Source organism: Rhinatrema bivittatum, chromosome 8, assembly GCF_901001135.1.
Source record: "Rhinatrema bivittatum chromosome 8, aRhiBiv1.1, whole genome shotgun sequence".
Taxonomy (NCBI): domain Eukaryota; kingdom Metazoa; phylum Chordata; class Amphibia; order Gymnophiona; family Rhinatrematidae; genus Rhinatrema; species Rhinatrema bivittatum.
In genome coordinates this window covers 149,987,231-150,003,136 of record NC_042622.1, presented here as the reverse complement: position 1 = coordinate 150,003,136, position 15,906 = coordinate 149,987,231, and the positions used below count along the sequence as shown (strand labels likewise).

Genomic DNA, 15,906 nt, shown 5'->3' with positions numbered 1-15,906 from the left:
TTGTATCAAATTGTGTGCTTGTGTGTGAGGTGGGGAGGAAGAGGGGGGGTCTCATATAATACCTTGCTTGCACAGGGTCCCTCCCGCTATCATTTCCCCCAGCGTCTCGATAGGTACGTTTTCTCCCATTCTTTACAGTATATTCCTGAGTGTATTGCCTCCCAGTGGCTGCTGGCCATCGACCGCTCACTGGCTTCTTTTTATGGCATCGACCAGTTTTCGGAAATGCCCCCAGTACCCACTGACCATGTCCATCACTGATCCGCACAAGGTCTGCATCCTCTGCCTGGTGGCTTTCCACGACATCCATGGCTGCTCAGACTGTGCTCAGATGACTCCCAAGGGTTGATTGTTCCCGGCTGGACAAAATGGAGCAGCTTTTTGGCACCAAAAAATTGGCTCCATCGACTCCGGCATTGGGGACCTCGACACTGAAGGTTCGTGGGTCCCTTCTGACTCGGCGTCACTTCCACGTCCTGCCCAATCCCTCCTCTCCGTCGTCTGATCGTTCCAAGGCATCTGTATCGTCGGCTTCCTCAGCACTAGAGAAGGACGGGGCTGAGTACCAAGGGAAGCACCGGCAGTCATCATCGCACAGCACCAGTGCCATTGCTGGGGGAGCACCAGCCCATGCCGAGCCACCCCGAAGCGACCCCATGGAGAAGAGGCCCCATCCTTTTCCAGGCCTGGGAGTCCCTGACATTCCCCACAGATTCTGGTGCCGGGCATCGTGGAGGCTCTGGTGATGTCTCATCCACCTCCTATGTCATCTGCACTTTCATCGCTGGATTTTCAGGACGAATTGGATGGCAGGGTGCCACAGGTGGTACTCTGTGCCCTCTGGAATGTTGAACTGCCCCCAGCACCGGTGCCAGAACCAGCGCCTGTAGTACTAGTGCCCTTGCTGGAGCATCTCTATGTCCTGTTGGGCGTCCTACCAACGCAGCCAATTGCCAGCGCACAGTATGTTCCTCATCGGTCACCAGGATCACCCTCCGGAGCGATTCCAGTCCTCGGATCCTCCAAGGAGGAAGAAGTGCAACAGTGCCCGAGGCCCACGAAGGTGCTTCCACTCCCCGAGCCTGTTCCCGGGCCATCGGGAGTACCAGGGCCGCTGGTTCCCTTGGTGCCTCCGGTGCCATCTATGCCTCCGAGGCCTCTGGCAACGAGGTTGCCCAGACAACCCTTGATGCCACTACCAAGGGGAATGGGCGTTGGTCTCCCTCACTGTCACCCCGGGGACATCAGTGAGGAGGATGCACCATTCGACCCTTGGGCAGATGATTCTTTGGAGATCTCTTCCGAGGACTCTGGTGATTTGCCTTCTGAGCCTTCTCCACTAGAGGAGAGACATCAGTCTTGCCCAGAAGACCTTTTCTTTGTGGGCTTTGTTAGGGCGATGGTAGAAGCCATTCCTTTCCAACTCCTCACGGAGGAGGACGCCTGCCACAAAATGCTGGAGGTCCTCCAGTTTGTGGATGAACCGATTGGGGGCAGTGGCTATCCTGGTCCATGAGATTCTTTTAGAACTTCTCTACAGGATCTGGGAGCATCCGGGATCTGTCCCTCTGGTTAATCGGAAGACAGATGCCCTCTATCTGGTGCAGCACGCCCTGGGCTTCCAAAAGAAGCAGCTCCCCCACCAGTCTGTGGTTGTTGAGTCTGCCCTTTAAAAAGGCGAAGAAATCCCACACCCATTCATTCGCCCCTCCAGGCCGAGAACACAGGGCCTCGCTAGGTAGGAGAGGATTTTTTTTGTTTGTTTTTTCAAGGAGCAATGTTCATTGCCTGTATTGCTTCCTACCAGTTGTACATGTCCCAGTATAATAGGAACCTATGGAAACAGGTTCAAGAGATAGTGGAGAACCTACCTCAGCAGCAATAGGAGATGCTAGAGGCAGTTGTTCAAAAGAGACTGGAAGCCAGAAAGCATGAGGTGAGGACAACCTATAACGTCTTTGAGATGTCAGCCAGGGTGTTAGCTGTGGGCACTAGTGCCTGACGCATGGCCTGGCTTCGAGCCTCTGTCTTTCGTCCCGAGGTTCAGGAGAGGTTGGCAGACCTACCCCGTACTGGAGAGAATCTATTTGGTGACAAGTTCAGGGATGCAGTAGCTCAGCTCAAGGACCACCATGAAACCTTGCACCAGTTTTCGGCCAGTTCCTCTGACCCACAGTCTTCTGGGCGCAGGCCTCCACGACCAGGCCTTCACAAGCCCTTCTACAGCCAGAGAAGGTACAGTCCTCCAGCTACATGTACCAGGGCATCAAGTGCTAGAACCAGGAGCCTGCCTCGCCAGCAGCACATCCCCAGGCCCCAGCCCACACCGCAGCCCAGCCCAGCTGCGGGCTTTTGACTTACGGTGAGAGAATGGAGGCCAACTCCTGGTGCCTGCGGCTCCTTGCCCACCAGTTGGAGGCCAACTGTGTCTGTTTGCAGACCACTGAGCCCCCACCACCACAGACCGGTGGGTTCTGGCCATCGTGAAACATGGTTACCGCCTAAACTTCAAAACAATCCCAGCGGATTCCCCCTGGGACCCCTTGGGACATCAAGCAGTCCTAGAGTCCGAACTCTCGGCCTTGTTGAAGGCTGGTGTGGTTGAACCCATATCCTCAGTGAGCTGAGCCTGGGGCTCCATGTCCCAGCCAAGATGAGTCTCCTCCATGAACTAGGAAAGGGTAACATTTCTCAGCAGAAGGAGGTCCTCTTCATCATCCTCCTCTGGCACCTCACGAGGTTGATTTTCCAGCACTTCCTGAAGAAGGTTCTCTGCCTCCTCCCAAGATTGATTTTCCAGCTCCTCTATAGGTCACTTCTCTGGGTGTTCCAGTGGTTGGTCCTCTGGATAGAGTGCTGAGGCCTTCAAAGACATTAAAAGCAGATTTAAGTAGTATAACTCCTTCTAACACATCATTTTCCATAAGATTTCCACATATAGAGTTATATATGTGACAGTCTTATGAAAAACTTCATCCCAGATGTCCCAAGCTTACCTGCCATCTCTCCTGCTGTGTCAAGCTTCTCCAGCAGGCCCTCAAACACATCTGGCGCCAGGTATTCCCTCAGCTGCTCTTCCTTGCACAGTGCTGTTCCTCTAGTCTCCTTTACATACTTCCTTCTCCTGGCCATTCTTTGGCACCCTCAGGGAAGGATCAGAGAGCAAAGGATGCTCTTGGGAGGAAGATGTTCCAGAGCATTATACTTATTGCCTGCATAGAGGCCTACCAGCTCTATATGAGCCTGTACATGCGTGACATCCTAAAGCAGATGCAGGAAGTTGCCAAGCAACTGCCTCAGCATAAACAAGATACCCTCCAGTCGCTTGTGCATAAGGGTCTGGAGTGTGGAAAACATTGTGTCTGTTTGACCTAAATGTTTTCAAAAAATGCATCGAGGGTCTCTGCAGTAAGAATCTGTGCTTGCAGGCTCACATGGCTGCGGGTCTTGGATCTCAGACCAGTGATGCAGGAGTGACTCGCTGATGTGCCATGTACAGGAGAGAATCTCTTTGGGATAAACTGAAGGATGCAGTGGCCCAGATCCAGGAACACTCCAGCAGCTCCCCACTGGCACTCAAGATCCATCCTCCTCAACCAAGAGGCCATCAAGGTTTGGGCCCAGGAAGTCCTCCTTCCACCTGAAGAGGTACTACCCTCTGCCACTTCGCTCCCATCAGCAACACCAGGCCCCTCGTAACCAACCCACGCTACAGAGGGCCATGAAGCCCCAGCCGGCACCTCAGTCTACTCCAGGTACAGGGTTTTGACTAGATTGCAGAGAACATAACCAAGTCACCCATACTTGAAGCGATGAAACATGCTGCTCATGGGAAGGCTGCAGTTCTTTGTGAATCAGTGGCCCAGTGTAACTTCAGACCAGTGGGTTCTGTCTATCATTCATGAGGGGTACAAATTAAAACTATTGGGTGCCTATTCTGGGGCACAATAGTGCATCAGGAGGTACTAGTAGTGGAGCTCTCCTCCCTCTTAACGTCCCAGGTGGTCGAGCCCATTCCATCAGGGCAAAGAGAGTGGGGATTATACACCTGGTACTTCCTGATACCAAAGAAAACAGCGAGACTCCATCTGATCCTAGACCTAAGGGTCTTGAACCAGTTCATCAAAAGAGAAAAGTTCAAGATGGTTTCCCTGGGTACCCTGATTGTCTTCTTGCAAAAAGGGGGATGGCTATGCCCCTGCACCTAAAAGACGCCTATACTCACATCACATCAATATCTTCTCAGGCTACCAGAAGTATCTCAGATTCATGGTGGGAAAGTAGCACTTCCAGTATCACATTCTGCTGTTTGAGCTTGCATCAGTCCCACGTATCTTCACAAAATGCCTAGCATGTTGGTGGCACACCTTTGCAGACTGGGAGTTCATGTTTTCCTGTATCTGGATGATTGGCTGGTCAAGAGAACCTCTCAGGCAGGGGGTTGACAAGTCCATGCACTCGACCATCCAGGTGCTGGGGCCACTAGAGATCATTGTCAACTATCCCAAATTCCATTTCAGCCATCACCACAATTGGACTTCATTGGAGCCTTGCTAGACATGGTTAGGCCAAGGCCTTCCTGCCATGGCAACGGGCCATCAACCTGATGACCATCATGACAAAGAGCCAGCAAGCATCAGCTTAGCATATGTTGAGGCTGTTGGGCCATGTGGCCCCTGCAGCACACATCACTCCCTTGACACTTCTGCATATGCAAAAGACCCAATGGACTTTGAGGTCGCAGTGGCGACAAGCTACTCAGGACCTGCAGGATCACATCAGTTACACCATCCCTCTAGGTCTTTTTGTCTTGGAGGGAATTTTCTAATTTTGTAAGGGGAGTGTTCTTCCAAAGTCCTCCCACCCAAATTGTCCTAACCATGGATGTATCCACCTTGGGCTGGGGAACTCATGTAGATGGACTTAGCACCCAGGGTCTATGGTCTGCCCAGGAATGTCCCTGTCAAATCAATTTCCTGGAGCTCTGGGTGACTAGGTAAGCGCTAGGGTCTTTCAGAGATCAGCTGTCCAACAAAATTGTTCTGATACAGATTGAAAACCAAGTGGCAACGTGGGATGTCAACAAGCAGGGAGATACGGGATTGTATCTCCTGTGTCAGGAAGTGGTCCATATCTGGTCTTTACCCACTCCCATGGGATGGTGCTCAGTGCCATGTACCTGACTGGAACAGAGAAGAATGTAATAGTGATCAGACTGAGTCATGCCTTCAGACCTTATGAATTGTCTCTGGACCAAGGGATCACGAATCTGGGAAGCCTCGATGTGGATCTCTTTGCAGTGCCTTTGAACAGGAAGGCTCCTCAGTTCTGCACCCTGGATACATGGCAAACCAGCTTCAGATGCCTTCGCCCGCCATTAGGGTGAGGTTTTCTTGTATGCATATTCTCCAATTCCACTGGTAACGAAAGCTTTCTTGAAGCTTCAGGAGGAAAAAAGGACTATGATCCTCATAGCCCCCCATTGGCTGAGACAGATAAGGTTTCCACTCAATTAGGAGATGTCCATCCAGAAACCAATCAGGCTGGGGACTTCCCCAGATCTCAGCAACCAAGATTGAGGCTGGTTGTGCCATCTCAACCTCCAGGCCCTGTTGCTCGCAATCTGAATGTTAAGAGATTGATATTGCAACCGCTCGATCTCTCGGAGAATATGTCTCTGGTCCTGGTGGCTTCCAGAAAGCTTTCCACTAGAGAGTGCTATGAACTGAAGTGGAGGAGGTTTTCTGTGTGGTGTGAGCAGAAGGCCCTATATTCTTTCTCCTGCTCCGCACAAAAACTTCTTGACTACTTTCTCCACTTATTGGAAGCTGGTTTGAAGACCAAATCTATTAGAGTTCATCTGAGTGCAATTAGCACACATCATTGTGGTGTAGATTGTACACCCATCTCTGTACAGCCTATAATTGTACATTTCATCTGGGGCCTGCTTCAGTTGAAGCCTCCCCTCCCCTTTGTGTCTTTGGACCTCAATGTGGTGTTAGCTCACCACATTGAGTGACCTTAATGTGGTGTTAGCAGCTCCCTTTCAGCTGCTGTGCTCCTTTGACCTGAAGTACCTGACCTAGAAGATCATATTTTTGGTGATGGTCGCTTCAGCATGCAGGGTTAGCAAGCTCTAGGCCTTAGTAGACTTATCCCCTTACACTTACATATGCGCCCTAAGTTCCTGCCTAAAGCGGTGTCTGAATTCCATCTTAACCAGCCCATCATCCTGCCAACACTTTTTCCCAGGCCCCATTCGCACTAAGGTGAACAAACTCTGCACAGTTTGGATTACAAAAGACAGGCAAGGCCCGAATGGTCCACGCTGGCAGCTGGTGGACATACCTTAGATAAAAACAACTTTAACTTCAGGCCATAAAATCTGTAATCCAGTGGGCAGGCCAATGGTGAAGGCAGATGGCAGGCAACATAATTTAGTGGACAAGTCAAGGGTTAAGACAGGCAGCAATCAATGTAATCCGGTGAACAGTCCAGGGGTGGAGGCAGGCAGCAGTCCAGTCCAAGTCTAGGTCAGAGTCCAGAAGATCAGCCAAGACAAACCACCAAAGGAACAATAGAGAAGCAGAAGGTAAGGCAGGACGAGGGAGAACACAAGGAGCAGGAGACCAATGGAACAAAGAGAAGGACACAAAAGCAACACACTGAAAAGCAGGAACTCAGGAGACTTGTTGCTGAGGTGAGGAGTAGAGAACTGAGCAGGCTTAAATACTCAGAAAGGGTGATGTCATCCGGGTGCAACTCCTGCATATTTCACGTCTCAGCATGTATAATAGGCACACATGTGTAAGGTATCCTTTGCTGGGTCCCCGTTGTTTGCGTGTACTGGTGAGGTTCTGCCGAGATGACAGAGTTGGATGCTGGTAAATCCTGTGACTGGAAGAGAGCATCTGGGGACCACAGGCTCTAACATTACCCCCCTCCCCATGTTTCTGGGTTTTGGCTTCATGGGCAGCCATTGTGGAACTCTTGAACCAGTTGGGGGACTCTGAGGTTGGTAGCTGGTTCCCATGAATTTTCTTCTGGTCCATAATTTTTCCAAGAAATGAGGTACTGTAAATTAATCTTGTGCTGGAGTGGAGGAGTAGCCTAGTGGTTAGAGCAGTGGGCTATAAACCAGGAGACCAGCATTCGAGTCCCGTTGTCGCTCCTTGTGACCTTGAGCAAGTCACTTTACCCTCCATTGCCTCAGGTACAAACTTAGATTGTAAGCCCTCTGGGGATAGGGAAATACCTACAGTACCTGAATGTAATCCACTTTGAAGCACTGTGAAAAGTGGAATATAAATCTAAATAAAATAAAAACAAATAAATAAATAATCTATGATCTGTGACTTCATACTGTGTATATTCTTGTAATAGAATATTGGTTGGTCAAGGTGGAGTTCTAAATGGCCATGGCAAGACTGCTTGTTTCAAGAGGGATATGTGGAACACATCGTGGATCTGGAGAGTGGGTGGCAATTTTAATTTATAGGCCACATTTCCAATCTAGTGAATAATGGGAATGGACTCATGTATCGTGCGGCTAATCTAAGGGAGGGCATGCAGAGCCTTAAATTCCAGTGTTACGATTTAGTGAATCCTTGATGGTTAACAGTCTTACCTTTTAGGCCAAAAGGAAGGATCTCAGGCGGTAGGAATGGTGATGTCCACTCAGCCAGTGAAGTACACCAGGAATAGTCCAAATCCAGTCCGGGTCGAGGTAGACAGCAAAGCAAGAGAATAAACGGGAAGGCAAACCAAGTCAGGCAGCGAAACAACAGAATACAAGAAGAGCACCAGCACAAGATAACCTCGCCTCAGCTACAGGCTATGCTGAAGTCGGGGCTTTAAGTACTGAAATTCTCCCGCACAATTTGCCAGACTTCTGGGGATGACGCGCTTAAAGGGGGCGGGGCCTCATCCCGAGACGCATACTGTGATGCCGCTGCCTGTCGGTGATGCCGCGTGCTGGAAATGCTGAGAGTCCAGGACCCTGCTGATCATGAGTGGTAACATCCAGGATTTCAATCTGAGGATTTAAGTAGGTTGTTAATTGCTGCTTTAAGAAAACTGCCCCATGTAACTGAAATGATACGGTCATGGTCAGCCCAGGGATAGAAACACAGGCTGTGCATTAGTGTGGAAAAGAATGAGACTGCATGAGATAAGAAGGTGCCTGGGAAGCAACTACAAGAACAAAAGAACTACTGAGTAAGCATAATATATGATGTCTGAGAGGCGCATGATGGAAAAGTACCAGCAAACGTAGGGGATATGAGAGGGGAGGGGGGAATAATGTGCGAGCCATGTTTAACAGTAGAAAAAGACTAAGGCAAATTTAAAACGATGAGTAGACTGGCACTACCTAGTGAACAGTTAAATTCTGTGATACGTGGCTCCGTTAACTCCCTTAAGGAAACACAATCTTGATTTTCCTTACAGCTTCTGCTATTTTAACTTTTGTATGCATGCATGAAATAAATAAACCTGCCAGCAATCCTAGATCTCTAAGCTACTTAATAAATGTTATGTTTTGAAACTGAAAAGTAGTCCCATCTTTGGCTTTAATCCCTGTCTGGACTTTTCTCCAGACAGGGACAATTTCAACAAGTCATACCAATTCCTCTGGTTGAAGTTGAAGCACTGGATGACGTTTCTAGTCTGCCTGATCTTTGGATCAGGTGGTGGCTAGTTCTAGTAACTCAAGACTTGATTGTCAAAGTTGGTGTAATTCATGTCCCATGACATTGGCAGTGGAGCAAGCTATGGATATTGCCATAGGTAAGGTTATTTGTGGATGTCTCCATAAACCAGATAAAAAGGTGAGGATCCTGTAGATTTATTGGTGGTGTTAATTATGACAGATCTTGGCCCAGGGTAGGACAGAAGCCCAATTTCCCTGGCACTAGTTTACATAAGAACGTAGACTTTGAGGGATTAATTTGTATGCTCAGTTTGATCATTAGTTTGAGGATGGTAAGCTGAGGAGAAATCTAACTCAATCCCATGGTCAGAAAAGATGTGTTGAGGAAGTCCATGAAGGCGTAACACATGTACAAATAAACGGCCTAGTTCTGGTTCTGAAGGTAGTCCAGGTAGCAGAATAAAGTGGGCCATTTTGGAGAATTGATCCACGATTACCCAAATGATGGTATTATCTTCAGAGAGAGGAAGATCTGTGATGAAATCTGTTGCCAGATGCGTCCATGGTTCTTTGGGATCAGATAGCGACTGCAACAGGCCCCAAGGCTGTGCTCAGGGGCTTTTATTGGCAGTATAAACTGGACAGGACTCCTCATAGCATTTTGTATCCTGATGTATTTGGAGCCACCAGTAGTGGCAAGTGATTAGTTCCTGAGTCGTCAAGATCCTGGGTTGTCCTGCAAGGTGAGATTCGTGGGCCCATCTGAGAACTCATTACCAAAATAAGGGGAATGGAACAGCTCCCCTATGAGGAAAGACTAAAGAGGTTAGGACTTTTCAGCTTGGAGAAGAGACGGATGAGGGAGGATATGATAGAGATGTTTAAAATCATGAGAGGTCTAGAACGGGTAGATGTGAATCGGTTATTTACTCTATTCTCTTTGTATTAGTATACATTTTTTCCTTTTTCTGTCCTTCTGGGATTGACCCAGGTGGAGGAACGTACAACTCGTTTTGAGGTGAATAGGAAGGGCTCTCAAAGTGTGAGTAAGAGAAAAGCCAATATGAGAGCCCGATAAGGGTGGTATTCCCAGATCCAGTAAGTGTTTCTGGAAAGGGAGGCTTTTGATTCCTTATTTACTGTTGCATTTGTGTCCTGACTTTTCCATAGGAAATCAGCAGTTGAAACTACAAAATATGCAACTGAACAAAACATACACAGGATCAATTTGTGAGGGTTAGCAACCCTAATTTAGGATAAATTTTCCTTTTAAGAACTAGATTATGCAAAAGCTCTGTCTTGCTACAAAATCTATGCCCTGAATGTAAGGCCTTTAGGGTAGAAAAGTAATGACAGTACCTAAATTATAACTTGCCTTGAGCTGGACTTTGGAAAGGTGAGTAATTAAAATCTAAGCTGGAGCCTTTCAAAAGTGAACACTCCAATTGATTTAATTCTCTGACTTGACTTCCCATTCTCCCCTTTCCAGTCCAGGTACTGGTTTTCCCAACTTCCAAATGACTTCCCCCTTCCCCTTTATATTTTCAGCTTTGCTGGATGCCGTGGATCAGCTGCTCAGAATCCATTCATAGTGGTGGACAGGGGCCCAATACCGGTACCCCTGTAGGCCATAGCTGTGAAACACGGAGGGAGCCAGATAATGAACTCATAGTTCCAGTGAGGTCCTGTGGTGGCAGCAGTGTAGGCTTATTGCAGGAGCATAGCAGTTCGCCAATCTTCACTGCTTTTTGTGGCCCTCCTTAAGATGTCTATTGCAAGCTGAAGATCCAGGACTGTGTGCAAACAAAATGTTAACTTGAAGCTTTTTCCCTTTCTCTGGCAGGAGGATAAACTCTGGCTTCAAGAAGTATCGAAATTGTCAGACTGGACATGCTGAGGGAACACAGGCCAAAGGACCATCAGAAGATCAAGAATATGCAGCTCCTCATGATGTCTACAGAGCAGCAATGTGGGCTGCAATATGGAAGATCTCATTCTCAGCTCTAGTTTGTTTGTAGATGGTCCCATTGTTAGCTTTCCTGTCTGTTTCCTCCAGAAATAAATTTGCTTCCTTTTTTTTTTTTTTTTTTTTATACTGGTCTTTAGAATAAGAGAGCAATTTATGAAGGGATTGCTGTGGATTCAAAAGTGTTTTACCTGTGTAACCTGGCTGTCTGACAATTGCCTACCCTGTATACAGGCAAAAGTGTGTGGTTTGCGCCATGATGCATGTGCTTTTACCCACATTGAGGCGGTGGCATTCCTGGGGCAGGGTTAGGTAAGCGGTGAAAACTAGATGCTTAGTTTTGGTTTGGAAATAGCATCCGCAGCAAAATAGGTGCAAATCTCTGACAGTTTTCCCGTGGGCAATTTTCAAAATAAAAGGTGTGACTAGCTTTACTGTGAACATGGGGGCAAAGATTACAGGTGAAAAGCACTGCTTTACAGCCATGAAGCTAGCATGAAAATTGCCTAAACTACTGCACCCTTTTACCCAAAGTTGGTTATTTTGGTTATAGTTAAGAATTTAGATATAATTGGGGGGGGGGAGGTGATATTAGTACTGAATTTCAGACAGATTAGGGCTCATAGTGTCTGAAAAAGTCTTTTTTTGCAAACCATCAGGAATACAATTTAAACCAAGCAGAAGGTGACTTTCTAGCTAGCTTCTGTTCAACCCTCCCATGCATTTCCTTTCAAAATGTGTCAGCTTTCCTGCCACCTGTGCTTCCTCTGAATCACCAGCCAAGAAAAGTGGAAAAGTGTGATGTCCCACCAAGGATTTATTGCCACGCATAGTTTGGTACAGCTAGATCAATTTATAAAGGGGGAGGGACACACATTTCCTATGAGAAAGCTGCCAACTTTGCCCTCCTTCCACACACCCCAAAATCATTCTCAACTTTGAAAAGTGGCAAAGCCAGATGCCCGTCCACAGAAAGGTTGTTGGAAGTATGTCTAGCCATTTCAAAGGTATTAGGAGGGGAAACACACACATACATACAACAAAGTGTAATACAGACATTTTACCATTTAATTTATTCAGCTTATAAACTGCTTTTATAAATTGTAACATCTACCTAAAAATGTATAAAGAATCTATAAAAATAAAAACATCTCGTCAAAGGATAATCTCATCAGTATCTCTGTTGTATTGAACCAAGGCTTAATAGGGGAGTTATTCTTTAAGTGGTCCATAATTGCAGGATTTAGCTGGACAAACAGTGAAGTTTGAAAATCCTGCTGGATTCACCACCCCTAACTTATCCAGCTAAAAGCCTGATAAGTCAGGAATGCGTCAGAGGCATTCCAGGATTGACCAATGTTATCTGGCTATCAGCTCAGAACAGTTCTAACATTATTCATGTATGTATGGATAGCTGGTTAAGCATGGTATAAAAAAAAAAAATCCCTTTCCAGGGCTTCAGGCCTCATCCCCCAGCCTTCCACCCAAAATACTATAGTCCTTGTAGGCTAGTGCCTGACACCTCCCCCCCCCCCCCCCCCCCCCCCATTTCTTTTACATATAGTAACATAGAAATGACGGCAGAAGAAGACCAAACGGCCCATCCAGTCTGCCCAGCAAGCTTACGCTCTTGCGGGCGGATTTTAAATGCCCTGCTTGCGTAAATCCGCCCGGATTTATGCGAGCAGGGCCCTCACGTGCCTATTTTGCATAGGCCGCCGGCGCGCACAGAGCCCCGGGACGCGCGTAAGTCCCGGGTTTTTTTTTAAGGGGGCGTGTAGGGGGCGGGGCCAAATGACACGGCGTTTCGGGGGCTGGACCGGGGGCGTGGCGCCGTCCCAGGGCGTGGTCGAGGCCTCCGGACCAGCCCCCGGGTCGGATGACGGCGCACATAGATTTACGTCTGCTTCTAGCAGGCGTAAATCGAGGGACAAAGGTAAGGGGGGGGGGGTTTAGATAGGGCCGGGGGGGGGGGTGGGTTAGGTAGGGGAAGGTGAGGGGAGGGCGAAAGAAAGTTCCCTCCGAGGCTGCTCCAATTTCGGAGCGGCCTCGGAGGGAACGGAGGCAGGCTGAGCGGCTCGGCGCGCGCAGGCTGCCCAAAATCGGCAGCCTTGCGCGCACTGATCCAGGATTTTATAAGATACGCGCGGCTATGCTCGTATCTTATAAAATCCAGCGTACTTTTGTTTGCGCCTGCTGCGCGAACAAAAGTACGCGATCGCGTTCTTTTTTAAAATCTACCCCTTGATTTTTTTCTCATACTTATCAGTTACTCTTGGCCCTTAGTAACCTTTTGGTTCTATTTCCCTTCCACCCCCGCCATTAATGTAGAGAGCAGTGTTGGAACTGCATCTAGTAACTCCCTTCAGGGCACACAACTAATTTATATCTTCTGGGGCTGCTCCGGCTAGGGTTGCCAACTGGCACCAGATTTTTGGGATAGGTTGATCCAGTCCTGGTTTTACCCCATTGCGTACTGGGATTTATTCTGATTTTCCTATTGCATTCCCTAAAACAAGCAAGATTATAAGTACCTGCATGCAAATGAGTAAACGCAGGAATGGATCAACCTGTCCATAAAAGCTGGAGCCAGTTGGCACCCCTAGCTCTGGCTAGCATGTTTTATATCCCATGCCGAATCTCAATCCCGGGGGGGGGGGGGGGGGGTTCTTTTTACAGGGGGAAGCACTCGCTTCTGGCCCAGACAATGAAAAAAGGTTGCCAGTGCTTTCCATGAGGTGAGAGGCTGTAATAAGTAGACAGGACCAGGTCTGGGTGTTAAAAGTTTACTGATTGGTAATAATAAATTAAAGTCTATTATCCAGAAGTGTGAGTTTTACATCTGATTGATGATACATTGGAGTTTTTCCTATGTAGGTAGTTGTCTTTAATTCAGACCTCTGGGTAGAGCCCATGGTGATTTTAACTGTGCAAACTCTCCCAGTGGCTGTATGGGAATCCTCATGGAGGTATCCCCAGGTTTACTGCAAAACTCCTGCCTTTAGAGATTTTCTTCCCCTTGGATACCCAGCCTGTCCTGGTCCTGGAGAGAAAATCCAGGTGGGATCTCCTGCTCTTGCTCTTTCTTCCTTTACTTTAGTTGTTTCTTCATCCTTTAATTGCTGATGTTTCTGGGAGACTTCTGTTAAGGAAAAGTCAGTGTGATCAGGCTATTATTCCTGCACTGAAATCCCAGTTGGGAGGGGGGATCCAAAAACATCCCCACTCTGCTAAAGTCCAAAAAATGAGATTTGTACAATGTTCTCTCAACCTAGCTTAATGTTACCCAGGTAGAGCTGAGTGTATTGTTTAACCCGTGGTTGAACACGCGTCCACTGCTCTTTACGCTATATTTGTGGTAGGGTGTTGCAGTAAAGAAAGTGGAGCTCGGTGTGTAAAAAGGACCTTTATTGAAAATTGCCTGACTCTGGCCGAGTTTCGCTCTTTGTCAAGAGCTGCCTCAGGGGCTATGCATGTTTGCAGAACAGATAGTACAAAGTCTTACTCCGGCTGGGTGATTATGAATAGCTTGTGCTCAATTGTTCCAACTCAATATTGCAGCTGCCTTTGTAATCCGGACCACGACAATACAATGTCCAGCTTGGAAATTTTTAACACAATTCTTTGTATATATCTCCAGGGTATGACCCAGTGCTCTTTGAACAACACCGCAGCTTTTTAAGCAGTCAAATTGAATCGGGTCATACCCTGGAAATATATACAAAGAATTGTGTTAAAAATTTCCAAGCTGGACATTGTATTGTCGTGGTCCGGATTACAAAGGCAGCTGCAATATTGAGTTTGAACAATTGAGCACAAGCTATTCATAATCACCCAGCCGGAGTAAGACTTTGTACTATCTGTTCTGCAAACATGCATAGCCCCTGAGGCAGCTCTTGACAAAGAGCGAAACTCGGCCAGAGTCAGGCAATTTTCAATAAAGGTCCTTTTTACACACCGAGCTCCACCTTCTTTACTGCTACACAGCAACCTTGGATCGGCTTCCGATTTGTTTTCTGGGTCCTTCTTTGTGGTAGGGCCTGCCATGTGGAATTCCGGCAGTAGACCTTCAGTTAACTTTTGACTCTCCAGTTCCAGAAGAAGCTTGACCCTGTTATTTCTGGAGGTATTCTCTCAATTAGTTTTAAAGATATATTATGCAGTGCCTGCTTTGTACTATCATCAGATGCAGGTTTGGTTCTGGATTGTTTGTTATTATTTTATTTTTTTTTTGCTATTGTTTTTGTTTATATGTAATCTGCTTAGCAGAGGTGGTGTTATAGGCAGAATATACAATGTTTAAATAAAGAAGATGATGGCCCCAGGCTTCAAGGCGCTACTGCACAGAATTCTTTGTGAGCTACTAACCCACGTAGTTTTACCATCAGGGAAAATAACACACGGTTTACTAAACTGTGGTACTCTGTACTGCAGCTTAGTAAATTCCGTAGCATATTCCCCCTCCAGGAAAAATACCATGGCTTAGTAAATAACGCTATAAGCTTCCTCATCTCCCAAAAGAACAAAAAAAAAATTAACCAGACATGAAATATCAGAAAACAATTTTATTTCTAGAACATAAAATATGAACAATATGCAAATCATTTCAAATTTATGCAAATATGCCATGATTGCTACTTCATTTTCAAACCCTTGTTGCAGAATCTACCCTTGAGCTGCCAAAGGAAACTGGGGGTTCTGAGTATACTCTAGAATAGGGGTGGCCAACTCCGGTCCTCGAAGTCACAAATAGGCCAGGTTTTCAGGATATCCACCCCTGCTCTAGAATCCTAGACGAACTTTCTAGAAAAACTAGATGTAGTAAGAATTGATGAGAGCTGCACAATAGATATTGGACAGATGCTCTCCCAAAATGCAGAATATCTGGTAAGAGAAAACAGAGGTAAAGAATCCCAGAAAAGAATGAAAGCAAAATGGAGTTCCTGGCAACAGATTGTATGAAAAGACTGCTGTGTTTGGAGTCAAGTTCCATTTTGAAACTTTGGTATAGTATTTTGATGTCTATATAGGGAATGATGTTACAATGAGTTATGTTTTGTTTGTTTGCTTGACTTTAATTCCAATATATGAGAAACTTTATTTGATCAGGTCAAGAAAAGGCATATCTTTCCTCTGAGCATTTTTGGCTGGTAGTATTTCACTTAGATTTACCATTAGGTGAAAAATTGTGGGATTTGATTTCTAGCTTTCTGGCCAATGAACATTCTGGTGTTAGGATCTTTACTTTTTTTATCTGTTTTAAAGGGGTGGGTAGACCACAAGTTTCTCA

At 46.8% G+C, this 15,906-nt stretch overlaps 1 protein-coding gene across 3 annotated transcripts in view; it reads left to right on the top strand.

The window, feature by feature from the left end:
* C8H11orf80 (chromosome 8 C11orf80 homolog) overlaps positions 1-11,979 on the top strand; it is a 42,760-nt gene extending 30,781 nt beyond the window's left edge. For 2 of the 3 annotated variants that reach the window (XM_029613233.1, XM_029613232.1), the window contains one exon: positions 10,494-11,808. In XM_029613233.1, coding sequence (XP_029469093.1) covers positions 10,494-10,547 — 54 coding nt within the window. In that variant the 3' untranslated portion in view covers positions 10,548-11,808. Of the gene's footprint in view, positions 1-10,493 lie in introns of all 3 variants that reach the window. The other variant, XM_029613234.1, reaches the window with a different exon arrangement.
* Positions 11,980-15,906: the final 3,927 nt, after the last annotated feature.